At 39.1% G+C, this 12,601-nt stretch overlaps 1 protein-coding gene across 1 annotated transcript; it reads right to left on the bottom strand.

Annotated features, from left to right (window-relative positions):
- Nucleotides 1-8,678: 8,678 nt before the first annotated feature.
- LOC137965425 (cysteine-rich receptor-like protein kinase 10) lies at nucleotides 8,679-11,642 on the bottom strand. The gene is made up of 7 exons (XM_068811710.1): nucleotides 10,835-11,642; nucleotides 10,236-10,352; nucleotides 9,945-10,078; nucleotides 9,659-9,869; nucleotides 9,321-9,558; nucleotides 9,084-9,234; nucleotides 8,679-8,987 (listed from the first exon to the last, which is right to left on the bottom strand). The coding sequence occupies exons 1-7, from the start codon at nucleotides 11,640-11,642 to the stop codon at nucleotides 8,679-8,681; spliced, it is 1,968 nt and encodes a 655-aa protein (XP_068667811.1).
- Between the last annotated feature and the right edge of the window lie 959 nt (nucleotides 11,643-12,601).

Here is a 12,601-nt window from a genome sequence, read left to right as displayed (position 1 = left end):
CGCCGTCGACATTGTATAAAACTACCGGTGCCGACAGTCTCTGTTCGTTCTCTGTGCGGGACTGTCGGCGGCTCTCTCGTGAAGCCTGAGAGCGTCGGCCCAGCGACAATTCCGACCTGTTTTCCGGCCTCGAGGACTTGAAAGAACGCCGGCGAACTTTTCTTCTGCGCGCGGCTAAAGGTTGAAGACGACCTCCAGCGCGCTGAAACATTTGATTAAATTCATATGGTTTTTTTTTTTGTAAATACCATCATGTTGGCTCGGGACGAGTTTTCTATGACTCGTCGCTCCAACTCAGAAACCGCGACTCAGGTCGGGTTGACTCAAAAAAAAAAAAAAAAAAAAAAACGTTGAGTCGACTAGGTCAAGTTGAGTTGGCTCACCGTTCCTAGGCCAAGCCAACTCGGTGCTTAAATTGGTTTTGCGCCGGCGGGATTTGAACCCGCACGCTGGGAAAATTACTTGCGCCAGTGACCATTAGGCCTCTGACCGTCAGCTGTTCAGTATATAGGAACGTTTACATGTACTTCCTGTTACAGTTTTTTATGCAATTTTTGGCATATATGTAAATGCATGAAATTAAAGTTATGCATAATATTATAGTTTTTAATTATGCATATCTTATGAGCATATTTGGTGCATAATGATAACATGTTAGTGTAAGTTACAATTATGCAATTCATGCTATTCTCATATATTTATGAGATTTAATGTCTAGTGATCCATATATTTTTTTATTAATTAGAGAGTAGCCACAACATCTTTAACTTAATAAAATTATATATTATGATTAGGATCACATAAAGAATATTAGACATTAATTGTAACTAATTTTTCTTGATATAATAAATTTTATCCCACAGGAATTTTTATTATATTTGAGTTTATTAGTTAGGATAAAATATCAAGTTATTCATAATTTACCCACAGGGATTATGAATTCATAAATAATTTGATAGTCTTATCATAAAGAAAAAGTAGAAATTAATTGTAATTAATTATACTTAATATAATAAATTTTATCCCACAGGAACTTTTATTATATTTGAGAATATTAATTAGGATAAAATATCAAATTATTCATAATTTACCCACAGGAATTATGAATTCATAAATAATTTGATAGTTTTATCATCAAGTTTACTCATAAAGAATATTGAATCTGCTTGAATTAAAAAACATTTAGCCCACAGGCAATGTTTTTTATGTCAGTTGATTTGATTTTTAAGCATGATTTACATTGGTAAAGCATGATATTTTATTCAGGCCTCAATTTTAACATCGGCATGTAATTTGTAATTTTATGCAGTTGTACAACCAACACATTTCTCTGATCTTTGTTGTGATATCCCTGATCTTAAGGGAGATAACTATAAGGTCTGGAAAGAGAGAATACTTCTTCATTTAGGGTGGATGGACATAGATTATGCTATTAGGAAAGACGAACCACCCGTAATTACTGATACCAGCACTACAACTGCAATTACACTTTATGAACGATGGGAGCGATCTAATCGCCTCAGTGTAATGTTCATTAAGACTAAAATTGCTGCTGGTATTCGTGGTTCTGTTGAAAAGTATGAAAATGTCAAAGATTTGCTAGAAGCCATTGATGCTCAATTTGTTACTTCAGATAAGGCATTAACAAGCACCCTAATCATGAAGTTCTCATCCCTAATGCACACCAGTATGAGAGGTGTGCGTGAGCACATCAAGTAAATGAGGGATATTGCGGCTCAATTAAAAAATCTTGAGGTTGATATGTCAGAATCTTTCGTGGTGCATTATATTCTGAATTCCCTTCCGCACCAATATGGACCCTTCAAAATCTCGTACAACACACATAAAGATAAATGGTCAGTTAATGAACTTTTGACCATGTGTGTTCAAGAGGAAGGGAGACTGGTGATGGAACAAGGAGGAAATGTCATGATGGCAACACATGGAAATGGCAAGTATCAAGCCAAACAAAAAGGGAAGGGTAAAATATCCCCCCAAGTTGGTATTAAAAAAGATTCCAAGTGTTTTTTCTGTAAAAAGAAGGGACACATGAAGAAGGAATATGTCAAGTTTCAGAAATGGTTTGCTGACAAAGGTACACCAACCTCATTTGTTTGTTATGAATCTAATATGGTTAATATCAATAATTACACTTGGTGGATTGATTCTGGATCAACAATCCACATCTCGAATTCCTTGCAGGGTTTGCAAAACCTAAGGAAACCAGTGGGAAGTGAGCATCAAATATTCTCAAGAGATCAGATGAGCTCACATGTGGAAGCTATAGGAACTTGCTATTTAACTTTAAGTAGTAGCTTTGTTTTAAAATTAGAAAAAACCTTTTATGTTCCAAGTTTCTCCAGAAACTTTATTTCAGTTTCAAGGCTTGTACCTTATGGATATTCTCTTAACTTTTCAGACTCATCTTTCAGTTTATATTATAAGTCTGATTGTGTTGGGAATGGTACATTGTCTGATGGTCTTTATAACATTAATTTACAAAACAATGCCACTTACGGTTCAATGCATGTTCACACTGGTAATAAAAGAGGTGTTATTAATGAAGATTCCTCTACATTATGGCATCGGAGATTAGGTCATATCTCCATAGATAGAATTAAAAGATTAGTGAATGAAGGGGTACTTAATACTCTGGATTTTACTGATTTTGAGACTTGTGTAGACTGCATTAAGGGAAAGCAGACTAACAAGTCAAAGAAAGGTGTCAATAAGAGTTCAACCATATTAGAGATCATACATACTGATATATGTAGTCCAGACATGGACTCACATGGTCAGAAATACTTCATCTCTTTTATAGATGATTCCTCACGATACATGTATCTCTACATGCTTTATAACAAGTATGAAGTTTTAGATGCCTTTAATATCTTTAAGGCTGAAGTAGAGACACAATGCGGTAAGCAAATTAAGATCGTGAGATCAGATAGAGGTAGAGAATACTATGGTAGATACACTGAGAATGGACAAGCACCTGGGCCATTTGCAAAGTTTCTTCAGGAACATGGGATTGTTACCCAATATACCATGCCTGGTTCTCCAGACCAAAATGGTGTAGCAGAAAGAAGAAATCGAACATTATTAGGTATGGTGCGGAGTATGCTTAGCAACTCCAATCTTCCTAGATCCTTGTGGCCTGAAGCACTTAAGACGACAGTGTATATATTAAACCGAGTTCCAACCAAGGCAGTTCCAAAAACGCCATTTGAATTATGGAAAGGTTGGAAACCGAGTTTGCGACATATGCACGTTTGAGGATGCCCGTCTGAAGTGAGAATTTATAATCCACAAAAGAAGAAGTTGGACCCAAGGACCATTAGTGGATATTTCATTGGATATGTTGAAAGGTCTAAAGGTTACAAATTTTACCGTCCATCTCACAACACTAAGATTGTGGAATCAAGAAATGCAAAATTTTTTGAAAATGATATGATCAATGGGAGGAATCCAACTTGGAACATATTTTTTGAGAAGAATTATTCAGAATCTCAACCTTCCACCTCAAATGATAGATTGGTTATTGTTCACAGCACCCCTTCAATACAAACTGGTGTTGAACAACCAATCATTGAAGTTCCACAAATTACTGACGACATTCCAGTAGATCAAGTTCTTCAAGAGTTGCCAAGCACTTTTGAACAACTAGTTGAACCACTTAATTCTCAAGAAAATGATGGTTCTACATTAAGAAGATCTACTAGACTCAGGAGATCAGCAATTCCTGATGATTATATAGTGTATCTGCAAGAATCTGACATTGGAACTGCAAATGATCCCATGTATTTTTCAGAAGCCATGAGTTGCAAAGAATCAGAATTATGGTACAATACCATGAAGGAAGAGATGAATTCTATGAAGAGTAATGACGTCTCGGATCTTGTTGAGTTGCCTAGTGGATTTAAAACCATTGGATGTAAATGGGTCTTTAAAACAAAGAAAGACTCATTAGGCAACATTGAGCGATACAAGGCAAGACTCGTTGCTAAAGGATTCACTCAGAAAGAAGGAATCGATTACAAGGAAACTTTTTCTCCTGTATCTAAGAAAGATTCCTTGCGCATTATTTTGGCATTAGTAGCCCATTTTGACTTAGATATGCAACAAATGGATGTGAAAACGGCATTTCTCCATGGAGATCTAGAGGAGGAGGTTTACATGAAACAACATGAAGGATTCCCCTCTAGTGATGGTGACCAATTGGTTTGCAAGTTAAAAAAGTCAATATATGGATTAAAACAAGCATCCCGCCAATGGTATTTGAAATTTCATAATGTAATTTCTTCATTCGGGTTTGTAGAAAACATTATCAATCAATGTATATACCAAAAGGTCAGTGGGAGTAAAATCTGTTTTCTTGTTTTATATGTGGTTGACATTTTGCTAGCAACCAATGATAAGGGTTTTCTACATGAGGCGAAACAATTTCTCTCTAACAATTTTGATATGAAGGATATGGGTGAGGCATCTTATGTCATTGGCATTAAGATTCATAGAGACAGATTTCGAGGTATCTTAGGTCTGTCTCAAGAAACCTGTATTAATACAGTGTTAGAGAGATTTCAGATGAAAAGTTGTTCACCAAGTGTAGCTCCCATTGTGAAGGGTGATAGGTTCAATTTGAACCAATGCCCGAAGAACGACCTTGAAAGGGAACAAATGAAAGACATTCCATATCCTTCTGCTGTCAGAAGCCTAATGTATGTTCAAGTCTGCACAAGACCTGATATTGCATTTACTGTTGGGATGTTGGGGCGATATCAGAGTAATCCCGGGTTAGACCACTGGAGAGCTGCAAAGAAAGTCATGAGGTACCTTCAAGGAACCAAAGACTACATGCTGATGTATAGGCGGAGGGACAATTTAGAAGTCATTGGTTACTCAGATTCTGACTTTGCTGGCTGTGTTGATTCCCGTAAATCAACATCGGGATTCATTTTCTTGTTAGCTAGTGGAGCAATATCATGGAGGAGTGCCAAACAGACTTTGACCGCCACGTTGACTATGGAAGCCGAGTTAGTTTCCTGTTTTGAGGCTACTTCACATGGTGTATGGCTTAAGAGTTTCATTTCTGGGCTTAGAATTATGGATTCTATCTCTAGGCCATTAAGAATATATTGCGATAATTCAGCTGCTGTTTTTATGGTCAAGAACAACAAAAGTGGAAGTCGAAGTAAACACATCGACATAAAGTATTTGGCCATAAGAGAACGTGTTAAAGAAAAGAAAGTGGTCATTGAGCACGTCAGCACTGACTTAATGATCGCAGATCCTTTGACTAAGGGCATGCCACCGTTTAAATTCAAGGATCATGTTGTGAATATGGGACTTGGTTCCATTATGTAAAATTTTTCATTGTATGAACAATGTTATTTCAGTGAAATTCTTAATTAATGTGATGTTTTTTTCTCATATTTATGTGCACTTTAAATTTTGAGAAAATTCATATGTGTAGGACCAAGAGTAAACATAGGGTTTATTCATAAAGTATAAGTAATACATACATTGTAATACATGGAAGATAATACTCGTCATTAGAGGACCTATCGCCATGATTCATGTATTTATTACTTAAATTCAGATTATCGATGGGTTTAAGATTATATTAGAAGTTTGGACTAAGTGGGAGAATGTTAACCGTTTTTATGAGAAACGGTTTTCTCATTAACGTGGTCTCAAATTTCTGGCAGTTGTAACTTCCTCGGTAACACGAAGCCATGAATAACCTTGATGGGAGGTTGGCTTCGGTTAAGATGTGTTTTTCAGTCCCCTGTCTCGTCACTCAAGCCCCTTCAATTGAGCCATCGCCGTGAGTGCTCAGAGATCGGAAGCGCCGAACACGAACAGAAAACAAAGAGAAGGAATTTGAAGCGTATGGAAGGAGGTACGATTTATCTTCCATTTAATTTATAATGAATTTCATGTTGATATTAGAAATTCATGTTTAAGGCTTATATTTCCTTCGTAAATTTTGCTTAAAATGCCCATTTTGAGCATGAAATCTGAGAGGGATCGAAAAACTCACGTAGCTTAGCAGGTCTACAACCCGTCCAACTGATAGAAATTGTTAATTCTTCCTACCAGTAACGATCTCCAGAAGAACGACACCATAGCTGAAGATGTCTGATTTAAAAGAGAACTCCCCGTGCATGGCATACTCAGTTCTTTCAGTGTCCCTTTCTGGGTACATGAAACAGATCAAGAAACAATTGAGTGATAAAAAAGCCGGTTCTATTGCAGTTAGCGGAAAGAGAAGAAAGAAGCTGGTTGAGATTGGCATGGAAGGCGCTATCGCTATGGGGTTTGCCATTGTCTTCACACTGGTGATACAGAGAAAAGCCAAGGCTAGAGCTACAAAACATGATCAGAGAGGAGATCAAGACGAGAGACTGCATTAATTTTGTGGGGAGATCATACTCCATCGCTCTTAATTAATCCTTCTTCGTACTGAATCAGATTGAAGAAGCTTATAAATTACATTATTGATTTCATGAAGAATCAGATTCCCAGATAATTGACATAAAAGTTGACCACTAACTACTGTTAGCCGTTAGATTTGAACAACAGAGAGAATCTCAGAACCCAAATCTGCATCATGTTAGGACTAACAGAGCAACAATTTCCAGCTTCGTTTACACGTTTACCTTGAAAAAACCATGGAGCCACGTCGGTTCTGTTATGGGAAGCACCACAAAGCAAATTCACAAACTACCAAATGCTCTTAATGGAAGCTCTAACAACCAAGCTCAATCATACAACCACAACACAAGATTTACATGGAAAAACCCTTCAGTGTGAAGGGAAAAAACCACGGGGCAAATCCGAATAATCTTCCACTATTAAATATGGGCTTACAATATCAATTTCTCTCAAGTTTGCCCAAACTTGAGGTTTACAAATATCGTGAGAGAAAACAAGTTTCTAATTCAAACTCATTCACACTAATTTAGAGATAACCAAATAAATAGAGGTTAGAGATCACCGGATATGGAGATTTCACCAAAATAAGGATGTAAGGAAAAACGACTTTGGAGAAGCTTCGGAAAAACTTTCTTTCTTTCCTTCCTTTCTTTTCTCCTCTCTTCTTCTTTCTCTTCTCTTTCTCCTCTCGGTCGAACCCCTTTTTCTTCTCGCTGACGGCACTGTGTCTCGCTGACGGCACTGTTTTTCGCTCACGGCGAAAAACCCTTTCTGTTCTCTCTTGCGCACTGTTTCTCTCTCGCGCTGGTTCCTCTTTTTTTTGTCGCTCTGTTTCTATCACACAATAGAAGAAAAAAAAACCCCTTCCGTTTCTTTTTCTTTATCTCTTTCACACGAAAGAGATTAGTGGTGGAGCCCACTCATGGGCTGGACCCCACCTACTAAAAATAACAATCTCCCCCTCCAGACCATGAGGAGGGCTCACCACAATCTTCCATACCGGCTAGACTAGTGCACAACTCATGTTTTTCCTTTGTCACCACTTTTGTCATCATATCTGATGGGTTTTTATCAGTATGGATCTTCACAAGTGATAACATATCATTTTCCAACACATCTCTAATCCAATGATACCTCAAATCAATGTGTTTTGTCCTACTATGAAAAGTAGCATTCTTACTCAAGTCCAAAACACTTTGACTATCACAATGAATTGCATACCTCTTTTGTTTGAATCCTATCTCACCCATCAACCTCTTCAACCACAACATTTATTTACTAGCTTCAGTTGCTGCAATGTATTCAGCCTCTGTTGTAGAGAGAGCAATGCATTTTTGAAGTTTAGATTGCCAAGAGATGGCTCCCCCTGCAAAAGTAAACAAGTAACCTGACGTAGATTTTCTCCCATCTATGTCACCTGCCCAATCTGCATCTGTAAAACCTTCTAATATAGGTTTTGAACCACCAAAACACAAACACAATTTGCTAGACCCTTTGAGGTACCTGAGATCCACTTAACAGCAGCCCGATGTTCTTTCTCTGGATTTGCAAGAAATCTACTCACAACACCAACTACAAAAGCAATGTCTGGTCTAGTACATACCATAGCATACATTAAACTTCCTACTACTGAGGAGTAGGGAATCTTCTCCATGACTTCCTTGTCCTTCTCAATTGAAGTACACTGTTGGGAGTTTAATTTAAAATGATTTGCAAGTGGTGTACTTACCGGTTTTGCATCTTTCATGTTGAACCTCTCAAAAATCTTCTCAATGATTTGCAAGCTTCACAGGAGGTAGAGCTAATGTCGCCTCTGCAGAACACCAGGCTGTGGATATTTGGGGACCCCCCGATCGTGGTGTTGTAGAAAAGTCCAAATTTACTCTCTTCGCAGCTGTTTCCAGGACTGGTTTTTCCAGCCATGCTCAAGACTTCCGTGGTTCCATCAACATCTGACAGGGATCCGGATCGGGACGGGAGTGAAGACCGTTTGTCTTCGTGTGGTGGAGGCGAACGAATATTTAAGGCAGTTGACGCCTTACTCTTCGTTGGCCTTGGTCCCAATTAATTCCTGTTAGGTGATTCGCACATTGTCTTGATGGTTCTTACCAAATTTTTATTAGAGATAACTTCTCAAGTTGTTATATGAGAAGGGGTTAGCCAAATTACGAGACAAGATTGTTTATTCGAGGATACAATATTAAAGCTAATTGTATGTGGTATCTATCTTCAAATTAAAACTATCTAGGAATCAGGTCAGTGATTGATAATTCATTGCCAGAAAGTAGCCACGGGTCGTGTCTAGATAGATAACCCTGATTGTCTGCTCCACTAGGAAAGAATGTTGGTTTTAATGGGAAGGGAAGATTTACAGAATGGCTTTTAAGAATTAAACCCACAGTAGACATGTTAGGTCTTTCCCCTGCATCGTCTTGAACACATAATAGAGCAATATGGACGCATCGTATTACTTCATTGGCAGAGCAGCTCTCTCTTACTGTCGGATCCACCACCTCCAGAACTGTTCTATTATTCCAATGCCTCCACGCCTATAAACATGATCGCTTGGTAATGACTTCTCAATGCAACATTCGTTTCCAACTGGGAAGTGAAGAAAACTGAAAAAATGCCATTTGAGGACTTACATTACTAGGAAGGTCCTCCATGTCGCCAGAATGAAGCAGAATGTTGTTCTTTCGGCCTGTTATTATCTCCAAAACCAGAACTCCAAAACTGCAAACATCTGATTTAATAGAAAATAATCCCCGCATTGCATACTCTGGGGCCATGTATCCACTGCAAGCCGTCATGATAAAATTTTCAATTGAGAGAAGAAAAATGTAAGCCATGCAAGAAGCGGAAGATTATTCAAAAAAACTTACTATGTTCCAGTAATTCGATTTGTATTTCCTTGGGTCTGTTCGGCTCCGAAAATCCTAGCCAGGCCAAAATCAGAAATTTTGGGATTCATCGTTGCATCAAGCAAAACATTCCCGGATTTGAGATCTCGGTGAACCACGCGGAGATGCGAGTCCTCGTGGAGATAGAGAAGGCCTCGAGCAATCCCTTCAATTATTTGACAGCGCCTTGGCCAGTCCAACCGAGCCTGTTCGAATGGAGCTAACGTCAAGGAAGCAAGTATCAGTAAATCTTTCAGGAACCAATGGGTTGAAACATTTAATATAATTTTGGAAGGTGAGAATAGGGAGAGAGAGCAAACCAAATAGGAATTTATCAAGGCTTTTGTTGGGCACAAACTCGTAGATGAGTATATTTTCATCTCCTTGTAGGCACCAGCCCAGGAGCCTCACAAGATTCCGGTGTTGAAGTTTAGCGATCAAGGCAACCTCGTTCATAAACTCTTCACTGCCTTGCTTGGAGTGCCTTGAGAGCCTCTTCACCGCTACTTCTCGTCCGTCAGGCAACCTACCCTGCAAAGAAAAAATTGTTCAGTATATGATCTACCATTTTATGCTCTGCTCATGACGAGACTTCGATCACCCCACCTTGTAGACCACACCAAATCCACCTTCTCCGACCTTATTAGCTTCAGAGAAGTCATCCGTTGCCGCTCTAATTGATGCCAAAGAATGTTTGATGGACTCAACTTCCTCCATCTCGGATTTATCTACATGCTCAGCTAATAGTCAAAGTTCAGTTCTACATGAGTTAATGATCAATGCCACATTCCCATAAAAATCAAAAGAAAAGAAAAGAAAAAGCTTCAAGGATGAGATTGCTGACAAAACAAGTTATGGGTTTCCTCTTTGGAGTTTCACTGGAATGAAGTTTATTACCTACTGTACTCTTTTGCTTCTTCTTTCTCGCATATATCATGGAAAGAATCGCAACGCCAGCAACTATCCCAGTTATTGGGACGACAATGAGAATAACCGTATGGGAAGATCTCTTTCCTGCATTCGATGAAAACTCTCTTTAGTTTCTAAACAAATTTTACTGCTTGAGACTTATATATCTCAAACTGGCATCAAATAAAATTACTTCCATAAAGCAAGGTGATTTAGAGATGGTATTTGTATTCCATAAAGCATGGTAATTCTTAGTGCAACAAGATCTCTTGCAATTCTTAGTCCAAGAACATGGCAAAGAGCCTCTTTCAACCATTGTGGCATTAAACCAATTAACAAGCAATTGATCTTTGAGTCCCACTCTTCAAATGATAAATTTATCATGGAAGGATTATCAGTTACAGCGATAAATTGGGATGGTGGAATAATTTACACATCAATGAATCCCATGAGGTGTTCAGATTTCAACACAAATTTATTTACGCATATATCAATAAATGAAATGCTTACTGCTTTGGTGAATCGAGATATTTGGCAATTAATTCCGGAAGAAAACGTAACATAAAGCAGAAAGTTATGAGCTTCACCAGGGGGCGTCGGTAAAGGAGGAGACGGCTGAAGAGGCGCCTCCGGCTGTGACGCTTCAAAGAAATGATAGACTTCGTACCTCAACTGACAACTCAAACTCTTAACACTGCCACCCGTCTTCCTATCACAGCACGTCGGGATTAGGCTGACTGCTGTTTGCAGGCACGACCTGCAATCATCTTTGGACAAATCTCTGGTACATTGAACAAGCCCATAGAACGTCTCAGAACTGTAAAACCCAACTTGGCCGCTCGCAAATAAGCGGCTGCCAGATCCATTCACCGCATGCGAAACGAGACTATTGGTTAAATTCCCTAAGAGTTGATTAAACAAAGTAGGATTCGCCGTGTTTTGAGTTTTCCCCATATACCACCGGGGCGAAGCATCCAAAGAAGAAAAGAAGTCTTGATCCGAGTAACGCAAGAAACACAGCTCGTACCAAATTGCAGCACCTTTGCTGCGGGGGCATCTTTGCGTCACGGCTTGGCTCGCTTCGTTCACGCAAGCTTCACAGGAGGTAGAGCTAATGTCGCCTCTGCAGAGCACAAGGCTGTGGATTCTATCTGGGGACCTCCCGATGGTGGTGTTGTAGAAGCCGGTTCTGGAAGTGTTGGAGGACAGCGCCGGGAGGAGACGGTTGAGATTCGTCTGGAATGTGCTATTAACCGTGAAATTAGACGATCCCATGCAAATATCATGAACATAAAATTGTTGCTGGGCGCTTGTAAGCCCAAGCATGAGAAGGAGATACAAGTTACAAAGAAATGATATTTGGTAAGTTCTCAGAAGAAAATGCCCGACAGCCATTATCGTCTCCTTCGCCGTTCGGCAAACGTGGAAGTTCGTCGCGTGTAATTAGGAGGAGAGAGCTCCGATCGAAGCTTTTCGTTCTTCACAAAAAGGTCATGGAAGAAAAGTCCAAAGTCTTCCCACATCACTCTCTTCGCGGCTGTTTCCAGCCATCCTAAAGACTTCCGTGGTTCCATCAACATCTGACGAGCAAGGGAGTGAAAAACGTTGGCCGCCTTCAAAATTCGATGGTCTATTTTGACTGAATTAATTGAAATGGGCTTAGCCCTAACACTAATCTAGTAATTAATATATGGCAACTATGGTCTATTCCTTATCCCAAAATGAATAATCATGTTAAGAAACCTTTTTCCCATCTAAGTGAACCTTATTCTGATACTATGTTAAGTTGGGTAATCTATCCTATAAATCTCTTTTCCAATTAATAAACTCAAAATCTTTATTTTCACTAATCTAAGTGTGACTATTCTTTAATAAACAATCGCAAACATACAAATCTTGATGAAAAAAAAACAAAACCATATTAATCTCATTTTCGTCATAACTTTACAAAAGTCTTTCAACAACTCCAGCATATATTGTTTTCCTCTCCATGGCAAGACCTAGTCTCTGAGTTTGGTGACTGGTTCTTCATTTGCAGAGATGAGATTGACTGACTTGTTTGTCAATCCTGGCGACTCGAAGACTCTTCGGGCTCTGATCTACTAACAGCGAAGAATGGAGGTGGAGAAGGCAAAGAGAGACTCATAGACTCGCTGTTGAGCATGACAACAACGGATGACAGGGTAGGTCTCTCTTCTGGCTCTTCTTGAACGCATAATAACCCAATGTGGATGCACCTCAGCACTCGGCCTGTCTGACTACATTCCACCAGGGTTGAGTCCATCAGCTCCAGAGCCTTTCCTTCCTTCCAGAGTCTTCATGTCTGCAAATACCCATCCGTTTCCTTCGTAAAT

This window comes from Aristolochia californica, unplaced genomic scaffold, assembly GCF_029961685.1.
Source record: "Aristolochia californica isolate CCGP_79_NKW_82.1479 unplaced genomic scaffold, dmAriCali1.0.hap1 SCAF_5, whole genome shotgun sequence".
Classification (NCBI taxonomy): Eukaryota; Viridiplantae; Streptophyta; class Magnoliopsida; order Piperales; family Aristolochiaceae; genus Aristolochia; species Aristolochia californica.
The sequence above is the reverse complement of the archived record's forward strand: the minus strand, read 5'-3'. Positions and strand labels throughout refer to the sequence as shown.